Source organism: Macrosteles quadrilineatus, unplaced genomic scaffold, assembly GCF_028750875.1.
Source record: "Macrosteles quadrilineatus isolate MER2022 unplaced genomic scaffold, UCM_ALF_1.0 Scaffold_9__3_contigs__length_116548681, whole genome shotgun sequence".
In the NCBI taxonomy this organism is placed as follows: domain Eukaryota; kingdom Metazoa; phylum Arthropoda; class Insecta; order Hemiptera; family Cicadellidae; genus Macrosteles; species Macrosteles quadrilineatus.
In genome coordinates this window covers 26268949-26287000 of record NW_026542602.1, presented here as the reverse complement: position 1 = coordinate 26287000, position 18052 = coordinate 26268949, and the positions used below count along the sequence as shown (strand labels likewise).

At 34.9% G+C, this 18052-nt stretch overlaps 1 protein-coding gene across 2 annotated transcripts; it reads right to left on the bottom strand.

The window, feature by feature from the left end:
• Nucleotides 1-8943: 8943 nt before the first annotated feature.
• Nucleotides 8944-16494, bottom strand: LOC129002957 (mitochondrial ribonuclease P protein 1 homolog). 2 transcript variants are annotated; one of them, XM_054431094.1, is made up of 3 exons: nt 15337-16494; nt 11900-12214; nt 8944-9117 (listed from the first exon to the last, which is right to left on the bottom strand). In XM_054431094.1, exons 1-2 carry the CDS (start codon nt 16457-16459, stop codon nt 11904-11906), a joined length of 1434 nt encoding a protein of 477 aa, XP_054287069.1. In that variant the 5' UTR covers nt 16460-16494; the 3' UTR covers nt 8944-9117; nt 11900-11903. The 2 variants fall into 2 exon arrangements, with proteins under 2 accessions (XP_054287069.1, XP_054287070.1); XM_054431095.1 differs by lacking the exon at nt 8944-9117 and adding an exon at nt 9601-9643.
• Nucleotides 16495-18052: the final 1558 nt, after the last annotated feature.

Genomic DNA, 18052 nt, shown 5'->3' with positions numbered 1-18052 from the left:
GTCAAAGATAATACTTAAGCGAAAAATTTAAACTGCTTAAAACTAGTAAAAAATTAAATATTAGATACTAAAACTACTTTATATGTCGATAGAAACGAACGGTCCGAACCATATGGGAGAGTTTTTCATCGTTAACTCTGAACAGTACGAGTAGATTTGTGTTTATATTTGACTGTGCTATTTGTAGACTATATCTTTCAATCGTATTCCATGGTAGATCTGAGGATATTGGTTTACTCTTGAATTATAGTACAGAGGAAAAATAATGGTTACTTGTTATATTTAGTTAAAACCAATTTTAAGCCTGGTTAATCAAGAAATGATAAAACTGTAGATACACAACGTAATGCTTTCCGCATAAATAGGATATTAGTAACCTCAAACGTGTCTTTAGCTGATATACCTAATACCAGGATAGTAAAGATAAGGGAGTATTTTATCAACCGGAATGGTAGATAACTATTGCAGACGAAGTGAATAAATTGCCAGTAAACAAAAACAGTTTCAATATATAAAAAAACCACACAGCACCGAACGTATTGGGCGCGATGTGACTCCTTCATTCTAATCACCGCAATCCCAGTACCTATTCGTACGACACACTGTGGATTGCGTTATCTAAGGCTAGGGGGCTAGGCGTTCAACCTCAGACGAATGTTATTCATATTCATCCATTGATTAATGACCATTACTTTCCAGTATCCGGATTGACCAAACTTAACCCTAGATTGGTTTCTATTCAACATAAAAAAATACAGTTAGTGCAAGCTTATGTGGTTGGTATTCCTCCTAAAAGTGCGATTGACTTTACATATTCTATCAACATGGGCCTAATCATCGGCTAATTATTCATAAATATTTTGCGACTGGTTAAGGTTCCAGGTGTCCTACTATTTACCACCAGTGTCGTTTGCCACCAGTGTCATTTGCCACCAGTAAGGTCAGTTCCTGGAATTCCAGCCGTGGCCGTTCCTATGAGTCATAACCATGTAGATGTACTTATAATTTTTTTTGGATATTAAATAAATGTTTATAATACCAGTTACAACTGTGAATAATACAAAAATAATATTTGGTACAGTATATGAGATTAAATCCCATTAAAATACTAGAAAAGACGCAGTTTCGGTGTTAAGTATTCTACGAATATACAGGGTGAAGAACTTAAATGTACCACCTTTGCAATCTCAGAAACTATTCGATTTTGAGAAAACAACTATTTCGATATGGGTAATTTCAACTACTATTTTATGACATTTAAAAACATGAATTCTCTTCCTTTAAAGCCTGGTATTTTCAATATTTAACTTAAAAATTTCTTATCGGACACCTTGTAGTTTATGACGATTTTAGACTGTAATTTTAAAAATGTTTTCAGTTTAATTTTTTCTATAAAGCTACGTAAAGGAGTTACAGCGTGTAAAATTTAGATTAAAGATAGATTTTGGTTACATTCAGCATGATATAGCTCCTAAACGAGTAAGTTTGGAGAAAAAGTGCAAAGAATAAATTATAAATGTTTTAAAATTACATCTACATTCTAAAAAGATCATAAAATATAGGCCTATTGAAATTATTCCTTTGAGACGTTAGGTTCATGTAACAGTTATGGGATAAACAACAGACCTAAAAACTGTGTTTTGTTATCATATGTTATCTTGAAGTTCTTTGGAAAGAATCCTTCATATGTCGGTGTTATGTTGTGTAAAATTCTGCCTGATAACTTCTTAAAAATAAGCAACTAAAACATTTATGTTAACCAAGTCCGTCTATGGTCTAAATTTATTTGTTGATTGATTGTGGTTTTATTTAGTACGTTATTAGTTTACATTTTTATTTAGCCGCTTTAGATATAGTTCGTATTCAAGATTCATTTAACTGCGAAGTATCATTCTTGTGCAATATGCATCTACTTATATATAGTTCAACTTTGAAAATCTTTGTACAACTAAATCTAGAGTTCTACTGGACCGATTGATTAATTAGTGGGTCATTGGAAAGCTTAATTCATGTAGATTTGCAAATAATTATGAACGTTTTTAGCGAATTAATAAATAAATAAATTATACTAACACTTTGTAAAACTTGGTGAGAACAGCACTAACTATGTCGTAACACTACAAAACCACAGATAGGAATGAGCGTTTCCGTCATGTATTTCCCTACTCCTAGAGAGAGTGTTGTAATTTTTACCATAAAAATGTTGCAAGAGAGGGTGATAGTGTGAATTATAGGTATTCCTTGGTCCATCGGCCGGTGCCTAGAGGGGTGATGACCCACGGACTAGGGTTGGGGCTGATGACTCACCCAGCCAGGTATAAAGTGGTGGCACATGACACAAATCCTAGAGTGGTGGCAAATGACACTGGTGGCAAATAACACATATTCAAGGTTCCATTACACAGTTATCAAAACCAATAACTAAAATGAATTTCATCTGCATTGAAATGCATGCGTTTGGTTAGTTTAAGAAACGTTAATAAATGGAAACTACCTCTAGGTTTTACTGTTATATACTGCAGCTCTCTTCACTATACTGTACAGGGTGTTTTTTTTTTAACTTGCATCTTTATTTATGTAAAAACCGCAATAGATAGAAATATGCAGTTTGCGGGAATCATCTATTAACATAGGGGGCCCAATCGTTTTGAATTCAACGTTACATTCACATTCCCCCCTTCCCCCCAACTTATTTTTTAAAAATAGCAAGGTACCCCTTGTGATACATCAAATGAAAGAGCATGAAAAAAGAAAATGTTTAGACATAAACATTTTTATTTTTAGATTTTTTCTACCGATCTTTATAAAACTTGGTATGTAGGTTAAGGTAGAAGGGACCCATGTTAGAAAAAATTTCATCTTGATCGAACATAAAATTTCAAAATGGCGGCCATTTAAATTTTTTATACTTAAATTACTCAAAAACGGCTAATTTTAAGAAAAAATGCCAGGAACGCTTTTATTTAGCATATTTATATCAAAAAATACCAAGTTCAAAAGATCTAATAAGAAATAGCTGAATTATTACAATTTTAGTTGTAAAATGGGGTAGAATAGGGCAAAAGCTAGTCAGTATACTAGTCAAACTCGTCATTTTACAAAATATGTTCATAATCAAGCAAACTACAACAGTTTACAATTTCTCCATAAGAATAACATGGGAATTTTAAATTTACTCATTTTTGAATTTTCTCCGTAACCGTTAGGCATACAACAAAGCTTCAATATACTATCTTAATTCTTTTTTAAGCTCTACAAAATGGTTGGGAGAGAAATTCCAAAATTTTATGTTTTTAGGGTCAAAAAATGGGAAAACCCTATTTTAAAACGTTTTTACTAGCTCGCTTTCTTGTCCGGTACAAATTTTGCAATCAATTTTATACTAACTTCCCAATGAGCTAGAGACTTGAAACTTGAAACATAGCTCACAAATGGAAGACAATGCAATATTATATAATTAAATTTTCATATTTCCCTTGGGCTACGCCCCATGGGCTTGTTTTTATTAACTTGCTTTCTTGCAAATTTTGATACTTCCCGATGAGCTAGAGACTTGAAACTTGAAACATACCGTAGAATGGGGTGAATAGAAACACTTTTTAATTTTTAAGCTTCTGTAAAAACTATATTTTTAATTTTTAAATTTTCAACACTAGCTTATATTTCTGGCCTTGGACTCCTCTACTCAAACCAGTTATCATTTTTTTTCTTTTAAGCAGAAAAAAAATAAAATATGGCTGTTTCTATTCACCCTGCACTTTGGGGTGAATAGAAACACTGTGTTAAATTGATGATTGTTGCTTTTCCCCACTTACCAGGGGCAATAGAAACATGAAATTTATGCTTGTTAGCTTAGGTTGTTGTAAATAAAAATATTTAAAGTTAATTAACACATTTATTTATAAGTACGAAGTATAAAAACATCATTTCATAAACCCTTATCCAAACAAATCGGAGAACATAAATGACAATGGGTGAAATCAGAGTTACAAAATCTTACATAGAAACCAACTAAATGAAGAGTAAAATCAGACAAATCTTCCTCAAAATACAACACTCCCTTAAATCTACAAGTTGTACACGGCTTGGGAGTTGGAAGCCGACGTACTACGTCATCGACTTCGAAGAGCAATTTTCTTGATGAATCTTCCTATTTATCCTTCCTCGTCAAATTCAATAGCTTTTGCAACATATAAACGATAGCAAGTTTTGTTTTTCCCCATTACCGTACTTTGACAATTATATGATCATGAAGGGACAACTTTTTGAAGACTCACTGATGTCTTGAGGTAGGTATGCTGGTTCTTCTTCATCAAATTGTTCATCTTTGTCACTTTCTTCCAGTGAGAAGTGTGACTGATGTGGAATCATCTTCATCTCTGGTAATTTTTGTCTTTTTTGGAGGGTTTTCAGGTCCACCTTTATTTGCACCACTGGTTCCAAAAAAAGTGTTTCTATTTACCCTGGTTTTACAAAATCATGACATAACCTAAAATAAAAATAAAGTAAAAAAATATAGTTTATTTTAAGGCTAATCTATTAACACACTTGGTTTTAAGATACCTAAGACAATATAAAAAAAACATAAATACATGTAATAGGTTCATACTTAGAGAGAAAGTTTTGAAAAGAATGTTTTTCGCCAAAATTTTCAAACGAGGTTTTGCATCATCTAACATCCGAAGCATTGATACCAATATGCTGAAATAATTTTTCCCAGGTAGATATGATATGGATATAATGGGGGAAAATAATTCCCTTATACAAAGTCAATGTATAACAAAGTTATAAAAATGTGAATCATTCATTGAAGTTTTGTTTCTATTCACCCTGATGTTTCTATTGACCCCATTCTACGGTAGCTCACAAATGGATGACAATGCAATATTATATCATTTAATTTTCATATTACTCTTGGGCTACGCCCCATGGGCTTCCAAATTTTCCATGTTTACATTGTGAAAGAATGTAAATACTGTATATCAATAAATTTAAGTAAGCTGTAAAAACTTAAATTTGACAGTTCGAAGAGCAGAGGTTAAGAGGTACAGGTTATGCTCCCAAGAGATTCTTTATACTCACAAAAATTTCAAAATAAAGATGAACTATCTGATTGCATATATAAAGGTGTTTTAATGTCAATTGTTATTTATTTAGTATTCTATAAAGTAAACAATAAATTAAATATATTGATATATTTATAGTTAGTAGGTAGGTCATGCATTAGATCTAATACATATTTATATGAAAAGAAACTCAAATAATTTCCCACATGCCTCTTGTATTAATCTCATATAGATGCTTGAAATAGATTTAACATCCACACACATTATTAAAAACTAAAAAGTAGAAAATAATTTATAAATAAAAAACTTTTTTAAAACAAAACGTTTTTAAACGCACTAAAAAGTAGAAAATAATTTATAAATATGTGCAGAGTATAAATACTTTTAAGATTTAAAACGAAAAACGTGGGGTGCATGCAATTGATAATAATACATTAGTTCAATAGATGAAGGTAATTGTAAATTATCCATTGCATGCATCCCACGTTTTTCGTTTTAAATCGTAAAAGTATTTATACTCTCCACATATTTATAAATTATTTTCTACTTTTTAGTGCGTTTAAAAACGTTTTGTTTTAAAAAAGTTTTTTATTTATAAATTATTTTTACCCCATAAACCCCTGGTTCCATTGTCCCATCATGCTGGTTCGCAAACTCGTTCGAATAAACGTAGGTTTACATATGTTTGTACCAAATTTAATCAAAATAGGATGATTTTTGCTCGAGTTATCACGCTAACGGACACATATATAAATAAATATATAGGTATATACATATTAATAAATAATACACCATAGTACCCTTTTTTTAATTATTATTATTATTTTTTTTTAATTAATATTAATTACAGTAGCCCTACACGTGAACAATATCAAATATAATATAATATATATAAATTTGAATGGATGGGGTCCCGGGTCCAGGTCTTACCATGAGTACTACGGTAATAGCTTTTTTTCCCTTGTGGGGTTGGGGTAATAGCCGGCCATAGAACGATTGGCACACATTTTTACCCAATTTGGAATAGCACGACTGGCACAATCATTAGAGGGGATTAAGAAGGATCAACCTGTAAGGTTCTGAAAGGCACAATTGGCACAACAGACCCGTTAAGGAAGTAGCAGCCAAGTAGCCACATTGCGGGAAAATTGAAATTGTTTTGCCCCCACAAATTCCCTGCTGTGGTGCTTTTTGGAGTAAGCAAGGTGTAAGTTTGCGCGACAAATCTGCAGCTACGGTCACTGCGCTAGCTGGATCCAAATAAACTACACTAACCTAACCTAACTTAACCTAACATAACTTAACCATTGAAAATATGCAATATTACCGGCAATTACTTTCGTAGCAGAGTTGACTGGGAAGTTTAAACTTCCCGTTTTCCCTCGTTCGATGTCGTCTACCTGGTTGAGTGGTTGTGCCAATCGTGCCCTTTCCAAGCAGGCGAGTTGAGTCTACTTATTCCACTCAAATGATTGAGCCAATACTGCCATGGGCAGAAGATCCAAAAATGTGTGCCAATCATCCCGTTCCCTAATAGCCTACCCCTGGCTACTTTGGCCTGGAGACCTATTGTAGCACCCCTTGAATCATTCTGACAGCCCTAGGCTTCTCAAGTAGCCCAGGAGCTAAAAGACACCCAGCTTCCTTATCTCTGTTGGTTCCAAAAATGACCTCCCCAGGGATGTAAGCCTTCTTTGGGCCAACGCTGGACAGTCCAGCCATAAGTGTTCTGAGGTTTCTACCTCGTTCTCGCAGAACCTGCAGTGGTCTGTCTGTGACCTACCTATAGTCCTGAGATGTTTCCTGATAGGACCGTGCCCTGTTAACACTCCTACTAGTAGACTAATGTCCCCCTTCTTAAGGCTCAGCATTAGCAAGCCTTTCCAACCCTTCACAGTGGGGTCAATTAGTGTTTTAGACGTCATCATTCCCGGGTAGTTCCTTCAGGACAAAGCCTTTTGAGTCTTGACCCAGTCTTGGACTTTGGCTACTCCTGAGCTTATGGGGGTACCACAGTAGGGTTCTGGTCCTGACAGTTGGTCTTCCGCACCCTTCCTGGCCAATGCATCGGCTTTTCGTTCCCCTCATGCCCCGGGACCCCAAGACAGTTTGACTTGTTTCCGCTCTGCTAACATTTTGAGGGTGTTTTTGCACCCTTTTACTGTTCATGACTCTGTAACACATGACAACAGCGCCTTCAATGCTGCCTGGCTGTCAGAGAGAATAAGGATTTTCCCCTTTCTTCAATTCTTGCCAAGAATATTATTAGCACAGCACTCAATCGCCAGGACCTCTGATTGAAATACTGTTGTTGTTCTGCTCAAGGCCAGGGATATTTTGGTTTTGTTGCCATACACTCCCAACCCTGATCTCTCATCCTTCCGACTTCCATCGGTGTAATAAACCAAGCATGCTCTGTCAAAGTTGAGGTTACACTGTTGCCTGTTATAGTAGTTGCCTGACGGTAATAGCTTATTCCCTATATGGGAAATTCGCTAAAAAACTAAAATGTAAACAAATGAATTTATTTGTAACAATTGTAACATATGCTTGTAACAAATCATCTACAGTACAGTAGCATATTACAAAATACAGTACAAAGGAAAAGGCCATTCCTATGAATGCTATTAAGCATTGATTATATAATACATTTGGGGAGTATGATGTATTACTAACCAATTGTAGGAATAATTACGACTATTCAAAAACCTTAAGTCTTTTCCCGCAAACCATCATACACTAATATTGAACTAAAAGTCTAGAGGAAAGGCCAAGGACGTTTTGTAATCCTCGACGATGCACCGCCGAAATAGATGAGTTGTTCCATGATCCCTTAATTAGTTGCGATGTTCCCCGACACCAGTGAATAAAACAATGACGGTCAACAGACGTTATGTTTCATGAGTTTTTATATTGAAGTTTTTTGTAGCAATTTTCAATATGGATTGCATGGAAAAGTTTGTTAGGTAAATTAAGAATGAGTGAATGCCTACCGAAAATGAATTGACTTAATTGATCATAGCAAAACTGAAAATATTTGTAGGCTTATAGTTTTTATTTACCTCGAGCAATGCTCGGTCCCTAAGTAATTAGTAACTATCTGATATATATTACTGTAAATTGTTTTTGCTACTAGTAAAATTATTGTAATTTACTTTACTGAAGAATATTAAAATTAAACATTAATTTATTTAGGGAAATTGATTTTTATTCTGTTAGGGAGGGGTCCTTATGAACTAGTCACCAATGGATCACATCAACCATACTTCCCTGCTGGCTTTGGGTAGACTCACGGCCACCTTTTTACTACAGGCCGCGGCCTGGTAGAATTGGCAACGTCTTAAGTGGTGTTGTTTAGTGACAGACGTCCCATAAGATAACATGGCAGATAGGTGACATCAACTCATTAATTTGCACTTTATTGATTTAAATTTAAATTTATGAACATAAATTTATTAAAATATTGAAAAAAAATACAGATTTGAAAACCGAAACAATATGAATTAAAAATCTATATCTCTGTACCTACATTTTAAGCGGAGTCGATATTGTCATAGTCCAGTAACCAATCTTTTGTAAATACACAAATACCATTAGCTGCTTCCAAACAAAACAGCTGTTAGAACACCACTTGCAATGTTGCCACTTTGAAGGCCACGGCCTGGAGGTTAAAGGCGGCCGTGGTAGACTGCAGGGTCTGTACAAATGCTGAACAATCCTACCTGACACAGCTAAGATTCAATAGATTCAATTAATTATTTTGTCAGTGTTTCACTATTGTTTTCCTGCATATGATAGCGACATTAGGATTAGGGACATCTGGACATGGACAAGAATGGTGGGTGAAATAAATAGTTAACTGTAATTTATGGTCACTATTTTACAAAAAGACAAAATTCAACTACAGTAGGATCAAGACAATCTTACCTAAGCATAATACTTGACTATCTGTACAGCATGGTCTAATTTACAATATTGATGGGATGTTGGACCCATCAGTGCTTCAACACAAACTTGACCTTATTTGGCAACTTGAAGATCAAGCACCAACCTGAAAATGAGAAAAACAAAATCATAAAACTGTCCTAATAACAGAACAATGAAATCCGCAAGTGCTTTGAAAATTTAATTGACAGCAACACAAAACATGTATATTTCCATTTCCAATATCAAGATTAATGAAATAGAGAGGTTACCAAGGAAGATTAAGTATCTTATAGACATAGTTTATCGACCTACCCAGCAATGTCTTGGATGCAATAGTTATTTGTGCAACTACTGTAGTGGGCGAAGTGGCACTTTGCTGCACATGAGAAAAATGTTTACGCACGGTGAAAAGTTTCTTGAGTGCAGAAAGGCAGTTTGCACTCACGTTACACATTATATTTTTCCTACAGTTACTATAAAGCATATAAATAATTAGTCTTTTAAACACTGTACAACACATTTTTAGGTTAGGTTAAATCCATACATTAAACAAAATGGGAAACGCTGCACCAGCTGATCATTGTCGTAATCATAATCACCTTTAAGTGTTAACAACTTCACTTCTTTTTAGGCGTACAGGTATTAAGTACCTAAAAAACACGCTGTTTTTTTATGTTTGGTTAGAATAGGTACTTGAGTGTGGTAAAAGGAAGTAAAATCAGCAGCAATTAGCAACTTTCTGATTTATAATCAGAGCAAGGAAGGTCACTTTGCCAGGTGACAGCAAGAAATAGTTATTTGCTTCTTATGTTAATGCAGGTCCACACGCAAGGATTTTGCGTACGTTTTACCAGCGCAGTCAAGTTGTTGCAAAGAAATGCGTCCACACGGTACAGGTTTCAGCACCAGCTTTTAGTATAGTTTTGTGCTAACTTTCAGTGTATGTGCATGTAATATCATGGATGATGTGTTACTGTGGTCAATTTCTGCAGCCAGTGTTACAAAAAAGACAACCAATTACATAATAGTTTCTCTGTTCACGTTCGAATCTACTGCTTTGTATTTTTCAAAAGTCTCTTAAGTCTTTTTCTTATCACAGTCAACATGTTCCTTACTCTTGACCCTAAATAAGGAAAACTTCTGTACAATTCGATGAATTCAACAATAAAATCACGGGAACATTGGCAAAAATCTGCGATCCTAATTAAAAACACACTTTTGTACCTCTTACAACACGTGAAGACAACATGCATACTGGGGTTTTGAGCGTGAAGACGGAGTTGAAACGGATGACAGTGTACACACGCAACGACTTGTCTGAAAACGTTGTCAAAACTATGCTCTCCGCAAAAGTTTTATCGCTCCGTCTTCCGTCTCCGCGCAGTTCTAAAAAATACACAGTTTAGCGGTACACACGCAACGATTTGACTGCAACGATTTACTTGCGCAGGTAAAACGTACGGTAAATCCTTGCGCGTAGACTTGCCTTTACATATTAGACTACACACAAATAAGTCTAAGCAAGCAAATTTTCCTATCATGAAATTTGATTCCCTTCATTATTTATTGACAAACATATTTGCCGGATTGAACCGCCAATTTTTCTGACAACATAGGTCAAGAGTGTATATATATGAAGTTAAAAATAAAATACTAACAAAAGTTGTTTGCTTTTACATTTTTGAAAAATTCCAGGAAAGTTTGGAAGTTTTTTGTGAAACACAGGACTGAATTACATGAAGCCCCTTCTTCCAACCCAATGAAACAGAATTTGGTTTTGCTTAGTTGTTAATATTTTCATAGAGACATATTACCTAAGGGTTTGAGATTGTAGTATAGGTGCTAAGGCTCTTCACAAACTGGATATTTAATTAGACCAAACAAGATCAGTTATCTACATACAGTGACCCAAGGGCAAAGTATGCCTAAATTCAGAGCTTCTATAAACGGTGAAACCTCATGTTAAAGGCGGCTCAGATATAAAACTAATCTAACGTCACTATTAGATCTTTTGTCCTCTTATAATATACTTTTGCCTTAAGCAGGATGGCAATAGTTTAAAATCTAATAGAATCATTGGCTAAACAAGCTAGACCCTTGCTGATTCTGGTGACAAATTTCTGAATCCATAGAGCTCGTGCGTTTTCTGGTGAAGCCTGGGGGAAGGTGGTTATAACGGCTCTTAGATGGTTTTGTAGGGGTGGGGGTACACCGAAAATCAGTCTGCACTCTCACACTGTCCGAGCAACATGGCAGATTCACTGTTTTTTAAAAAAAATTTGGGATGTCAGTTTAATTAAATCTTAAAACTTAATTTGTTTATTTTTAAGTATACAGTGGTGTGAAAATACAATTGTTTAGGTATGTTTAAGACATAGTTTCGTATAATAGTAATGCATTATTTGTACTTGTTTTTGCCCATGAAACATCTCTGGCTCATTAAAGTGTAATTTTTGGAGTATAGAGTAATATAGAGAATTTTATAACATAACTTATGCTATTCTCCGTTCTTAAACATTTTCATCTTCCTCTTAATGAGGTAAAAAATTAGATATTTATTGAGAACACTCATTTCTGTTATGGAACCCTTAATTGGTCTACATTAATATGATCACACAACTTGTGCGAGCAACCTGAACTGCCTCCACACCGCGGTCCGAACTCTGAAAAATACAGAGAAATGTCTTTAGTCAGACTAGTAGCAGAATAGAAGACGAAACTTCCCCTCTCGCCCTCGGCTCCCCACTTGCCACTACAGCCCCTCACACCCAGGCTTCACGAAGAAACGCACGAACTCTACGGTTATCTCTCCTGCATTATAAATTCAGGGTTACGAGAAGCAAATAAAAGACTCAGCGATTGGTGGTAATCGCATAAGTAATTACAGTTCAGTAGCATGTACTTACTTCATTAGTAGTTCTTCTTAATAAAATATGTAGATGGTTGAAGAGTTGTTCCTCTCTTGTATTGTCTTCTAGGATCCCTCACGCATTCCCCAGGTACACGAATCTTCCTTCGTGGAACATGCTTGAATGCAGTATCCCAATTACCTGTCACTTGCAAATCATGCATTATCTTCACCACTTGATTCACTGTTAGAGATTTGTTGCCCAATCCCCATTCAAGGTATCGATCCAAAGGCAGCTGAGCCATCCGTAACCCCTCACTCTTCGCTTTAGCCAAAGTCAAAGGCATCTGGTTCACTCTGTCCACAATTGCTCCTAGAGAAGGTTAAACAAATCATCATCATTAGTTGTCATAACTTCAGTTACACCAGCCTCCGAATTGTTCAAGTCTGTAAAAAAGTCAATTAAGTTAAACTAGTGTACCTGTTGCTCGAATTAGAGCAATTGCTAAGTATTACAGGCGTTATTTTAAAATTAATAACAGTAATTAATAATAACAATAATTATTAATAATTTATTTGGCCGTCCTGGTCACCATCTTAAATAGTCTCCATTATGTCGAACGTTTTTTGGTTCGGTTTTGATTTTGTGCTAAATTTTAGTATAACCAGCTGTTTCAAATATCAGTGTCAATTTCAAAGTATATATCTGTTCAAATGTAAACAAACATTTTCTCCCTAAGAATAACATGGGAACTTTGAAGGCCACAGGGGCAGAGCCCTGATGGAACTCTAAAGTTTGTTTTGTTTGATGGCAAAACTACATGCTAAGACCTTTCTAACGACACCTTGGACATGGTGATCGGTAGCACCACCACTCCAAAACAATTATGACAAAAATATGCCTAGCGTATTAAATACATCTAGATATTGATACTTATGTAGGCCTATGGACTAGCAAACCTGTCGTGGCTTTGCTCACAAAAATGTAAATTAAAAGGCTAAATGTATTTAATGTTTAATCTGATAGGCAAACAAATTTTTATTTTTTTATAAAAAAAAATAAAAAAAACATATTTGGGCTAAATCCATTTATAGGGCCTATTGATTTAGTTAAGCATGTGTGACTAACGAAGTTAAAACTAAGGGAAGAAGTCTTCATTTAGGCTACAACATGAACGTTTTAATTTTTAGTTTGTAATTTACTTCAACCACTAATAATTTACAATACTTAATCCACCAAATGCTTGAACTCCGATTTCAACGACAACATAGGTACCGGTACTTTTCATTCTGCAATTGCATGATTGTGGCATTGTCATTATCCTACAGTATACTCCCTCTTATCCGGACACCTTTTAACCGGACATCGGTTTAACTGGACTACACTTCGTAGAAGTGGCATCTCTTTATACGGATAATTTTTATTAGCACATCGGTTTAACCGGACTAGATCGGCAGGAAGTAGGCGGTACTGAAACGACTGTTCTCATGGGAAAGATTTGAGACCAGTGATTACGTGTCTAAATACAATGCTCTCCTAATTTTAAGTCAAATACTGTATAGAGTATGCATTTAAACGGTCCGTTTTAACAAAATTTTGGGGACATCGGATTAACCGGAAAACCCGTTATCCGGACGGGCCTCGGTCCCGAGAGTCCGGATGAGTGGGAGTCTACTGTATATCTAGCTATGAATAGATTGGATTGTACTGGTAGTCTACTTATCAAAAACTTGTACAGTAATCTTCTTTCTTGAACACCAATTATAAATATGTAGTTCTTATAGTCCAGGAGCTGAGGGGGTTTGAGCATGCATGAAAGTATTACGCAATGTTTTTGCTGATTATTGTAATATGGACTGTGGTGATCAAAATTACGTATGTCGCCTATTTCAAAAGTGGTCGATAAGGTGGGGGTGAGGGGGCAAACATGGCGGTTTGCGATATGCGTTAAAACGCTGATATTTCGAAAATGGTAAAAGATAGAACATCGGTTAAAACGTCGTTGTAATTCTAAAAAATGTGGACTACAATAATGGTTATTGAGTCCGAGGTCGTATCTCTATAAATAAACAAGTTATTGTATAAAATATGTAAAAATGGACTTTTCGTGTAGTTTTTTTTACCGATAGTAGAATTAATTTGTGAGTGTCGCAAAGAAGTAATATCAAATATCTTTTCTGATAGTTGTAAAACTGTGTTGTAGTTGTATCTTTGACTGTGGTGATAAAAAATACGCATGTCGCCTACTTTTGAGGTGGTCGAGAACTTGGGGGGAGGGGGGCAAAGATGGCGGAACGTGCTATGCATTGTAACGACTGTAGCTCAATAACGGTACGAGATGGGACATCGGTTAAAACGTAATTTTAATCCAAAAAATATGGCCAATAGAAATGGTTGTTGGGTAAAAAGTTGTATCTTAACTAATAAAAAAGTTATAACAATAATAAGTTTAACAAAATCTACATTATACAGCATTTTCTTCAAAAATCATATGGATTGTTGTTAAAAAATAGTGTAATTACTTAATTACACATTGCAGATACCTTATTCTAATCGTCATAAACAGTTCCCACACTCCGGACTACTCGCCTTGACTACTTCCTTCACCACTTCCTACGTCGCGGACCTGTCTGTTTCCCTCCCTTCCCATAGCATTTTATGATTGCCTTTACTATTTCCTTCACCAATTCCTATGTCGCGGACCTGTTTCCTTCCCTTTCCATAGCATTTTAAGATTCCAGATAACTCAATCTGTTCGTCATAAACAGATACCAAACTTCGCACTGCTAGCCTTTACTAGGCCTACAATGTATTTGAGTAGGCCTACAGGTAATCTTCAGTATAATCTTTGATCAATAGTAGGCCCTAACAAGTGATGATTTTCTTTTTGTACTGTATTTTGTAATTTGCTAGTATACAACTTCAAGCCTTTTGTTTACTTTTTCCTTAATTAAACCAACATGGTTACTTAGCAACCCATAAGACTAATGTAAAAAAAATGTGATTTTCACTTTCATTTCTAGGCCTATATACCTAATTAGATTTTTGTTGGCAGTTCTATCTGCCGGAAACTCGTTTTTAGGCCAGAAATAAACTTTTTACAAGATTTGAAGAAAATCGTCGGAGCCGTTTTCGAGATCTTTCTGCAAGCAAGCAAGCATACATACATACATACAAGCAAACATTGCTCGTATTAGAGTATAGGATACTGTTACTAGGCCTAAAGAACACACAGATCTTAAAAACCACAAGAAATATAGTAGGGCCCACCACATCTTGATTTTTTAATTCATTTAACTAATTAAAAATGTGTTAGGCTATGCAGTAAAACACCTTTTCAAGCCACAAAAATGATTTAAATATTTTCCTAAATGTTGGTTATTGTCAATTCTCTGCGGAACTGTATCCAAAGAGTTTATAATACAGCAACATAGGCTTTAATCCCTAGATTAAGTTACCTTACCTAACTTACGACATCTACTATTATATCTTACCTATGATATAAATATCATCAGGATTAAACTCCTTCAACTCAGTACGGCAATGAGGTGTAAGATAAACCAGTTTTTCTTTTTGAAATAAGTTTAAATAGTGTCCTTCATGTATGTTGATTGGAAAAGCTGGATCTTCAATGGTGGGAATAGATTTTTTTAGAAAATGATATAAACAGCTATCTTTTTTGAGGTTGCAAAAATGAATATTAAATGGGTTTTTAGAAATTCGATTTTCTGCAAATAAGTAAACCAATTGTTTACAGCACAATTTGTTCTCCATTTGGTTCATATCGTTATAGAACCCACAGTCAATTACAAGATTATGACCGAACATCATTGCTTGAATCAATCTGTTATTATCATGAGCATTAATCGTTGTGTCATATATCCTTACAAATATTGTACTGCCTTGAAATCCATATCTTATGTGTTCAGCAGGGCCATCAATAGGCTTAAGTGTATTTTCTGAGCGGGCCTGTTCCGTTGCTTCTCTTTTCAGTGTTTTTTTTCTCTTTTCATTTAATTTTTTCATTTCAGTTTTAAACAGATACATTAAATACTTGCGTCTTTGACTCCTAGTCTGAAGAGCAAATAATTCTTTCCACTGTTCAGTTGACATTTTGGAGGGAACACACATTCCGTCTTGTCGCATCACATCAAGTTCTAGCATGAGAAGCTTAAAACTATTAGTCTTTTCTTCATCTCCACCTGTAATTTCGTCAAAGTTTATGTCTTCAAATAAATCTATCCCACTTGGGCCTATCGCTTGACTCCCTAAAGTACTGCCTATCTGATCACCTGATTTGACCATTTGATGTTGATCTTGTTTATTTTCACTGTATTCACACAAAGTTGATTCTGGTGTTTTGAAAATTATATTTTTAGCTGAGGTATCTGCCTTACCACAAAAGTTTTTGCTGTTGAAGTTAGGGCTCAATCTTAAATTTCTTAACACGTTTGAAGAAGCCACAACTATGTGGTTTAGCCTATTACTGTAGTTGGAATGATTACAATATGGAGATTCGTAAAAATGTGCTATCTTGTTCAATAGACACTGTTTGTTAACATTTGAACTTGTTACACTGGAAGAGAAGCTCAAAACTTTCAAATAGTTCCTGAACATATTAACGATTAGATTATGAAGTGAACCGGCAACTTAAAAAGGTATAGCCATAAAAACAATAACATAACCTCACTTTACAGTAATGTCGTCGTCTGTATCTGTCGTATATTTTTTTCACGTTTGTTTTTGGTAGCCCTAATTAGATGTCATGTAACTTAATTTTACAAACATGAAATCAGTAACATCAATCATAGTAAGGTTATCATAGTAACTACCTTACTTAGCTTATGCTGCAATCTACTAAAGAATTCTTTTCTATTACAAATTTTCTTACATTGGCTAGTTTCAATATATCATTTCATTCTTTTATATTTATCACCAATTCATACTCAACTATTAGCAAAGTTAATACAATTTTGGTGTGAAATCAATAATAATTCCAGGGAAACTGAATTTGCATGCTGTTAGACCATTTTGAGGTATGCATTTTCCCATAAGTCCCTGATCCCCCCCTTGTGCTTACCTCTGTCTCCACTCGCCCACTTTTAAGATTAATTTGCAGTATTTTCGAAAATTATCTACAATTCCAAAAACGGACATGACACGACAATAGCTTATAATAATCCTCTTTGTGATAAGATTTTCTACAAAATAATGTTCTTACCACTAGCATAGATAAAACATACATGTTGGTTAGTCTATGCCACTAGCCAACATGTTTATAGTACTGACAGAAAATTTACATAAGTAATTAATTTTTACGGTCTATTTTTTAGAACGTGTTTTTCCTTTTAGATTTTAAATCAGAGGTCTATACGAAAAAATGATTTTTTTATATTTTTAGTACATTATTTTAGCTTCAAACCGGACATGTTTAGTAATATCTGTGTGCGCATAGTGTTTAAATATAAAATCCAGCAAATAAAAACCGTAGAACAATACAATACATCACGAGAAAGACAAAGATGGGCCGCTATCTTCACAGGTAGCCATACAAAATCAAGAAAACATTAGATAGGTGTGCGGTGTTTTTTAGTCAGCCTTCTTTAAGGTAGGCCTACATGCCGTATAGACCATATGGCCTCCACAAGGGTGGGGCTGGTGCAATTCTGGTCACAGGGGCCCGGATTAGTTATGTTAATTTTTTTTGTTTATTGAATATTTTACAATGTATCATATATTTTAAATTCAAATAGCCTACATAGTTATTTCAAATTAAAAGTGGAAAAAATAATATTCATTCTAGATTTAGGTTTAGTTTAATTGGGAAAACTCACTTGACTTTTCAGATGTTTTTAATGATTTTAGCAAAATTAATGATTGTTAAGAAAGCTATGATTATATAGAGTATAGACCATGGACCATCAAGCGAGCAGTTAGAATTGGAGATTGTAGAGTAGCTATAATATCATTCAACCTGATATATCGGTCCCGGGTCTAGGTCTTACTGCGGGTGCTACCTATGGTAAAAGCTAATACTTCCGTATTGGAAAATTTGCAGCATGAACATTACCTAACTACCTACAAGACCGAGACAAAACCATAGACTAAAACACAGGGAGATTTCCCTTAGTAGATTTCCAAACCTTATAAAACAGCTGAAGCCAATTTTATCGCTAGTTCTGTCACGGCCACCTTTAACACCAGGCCGTG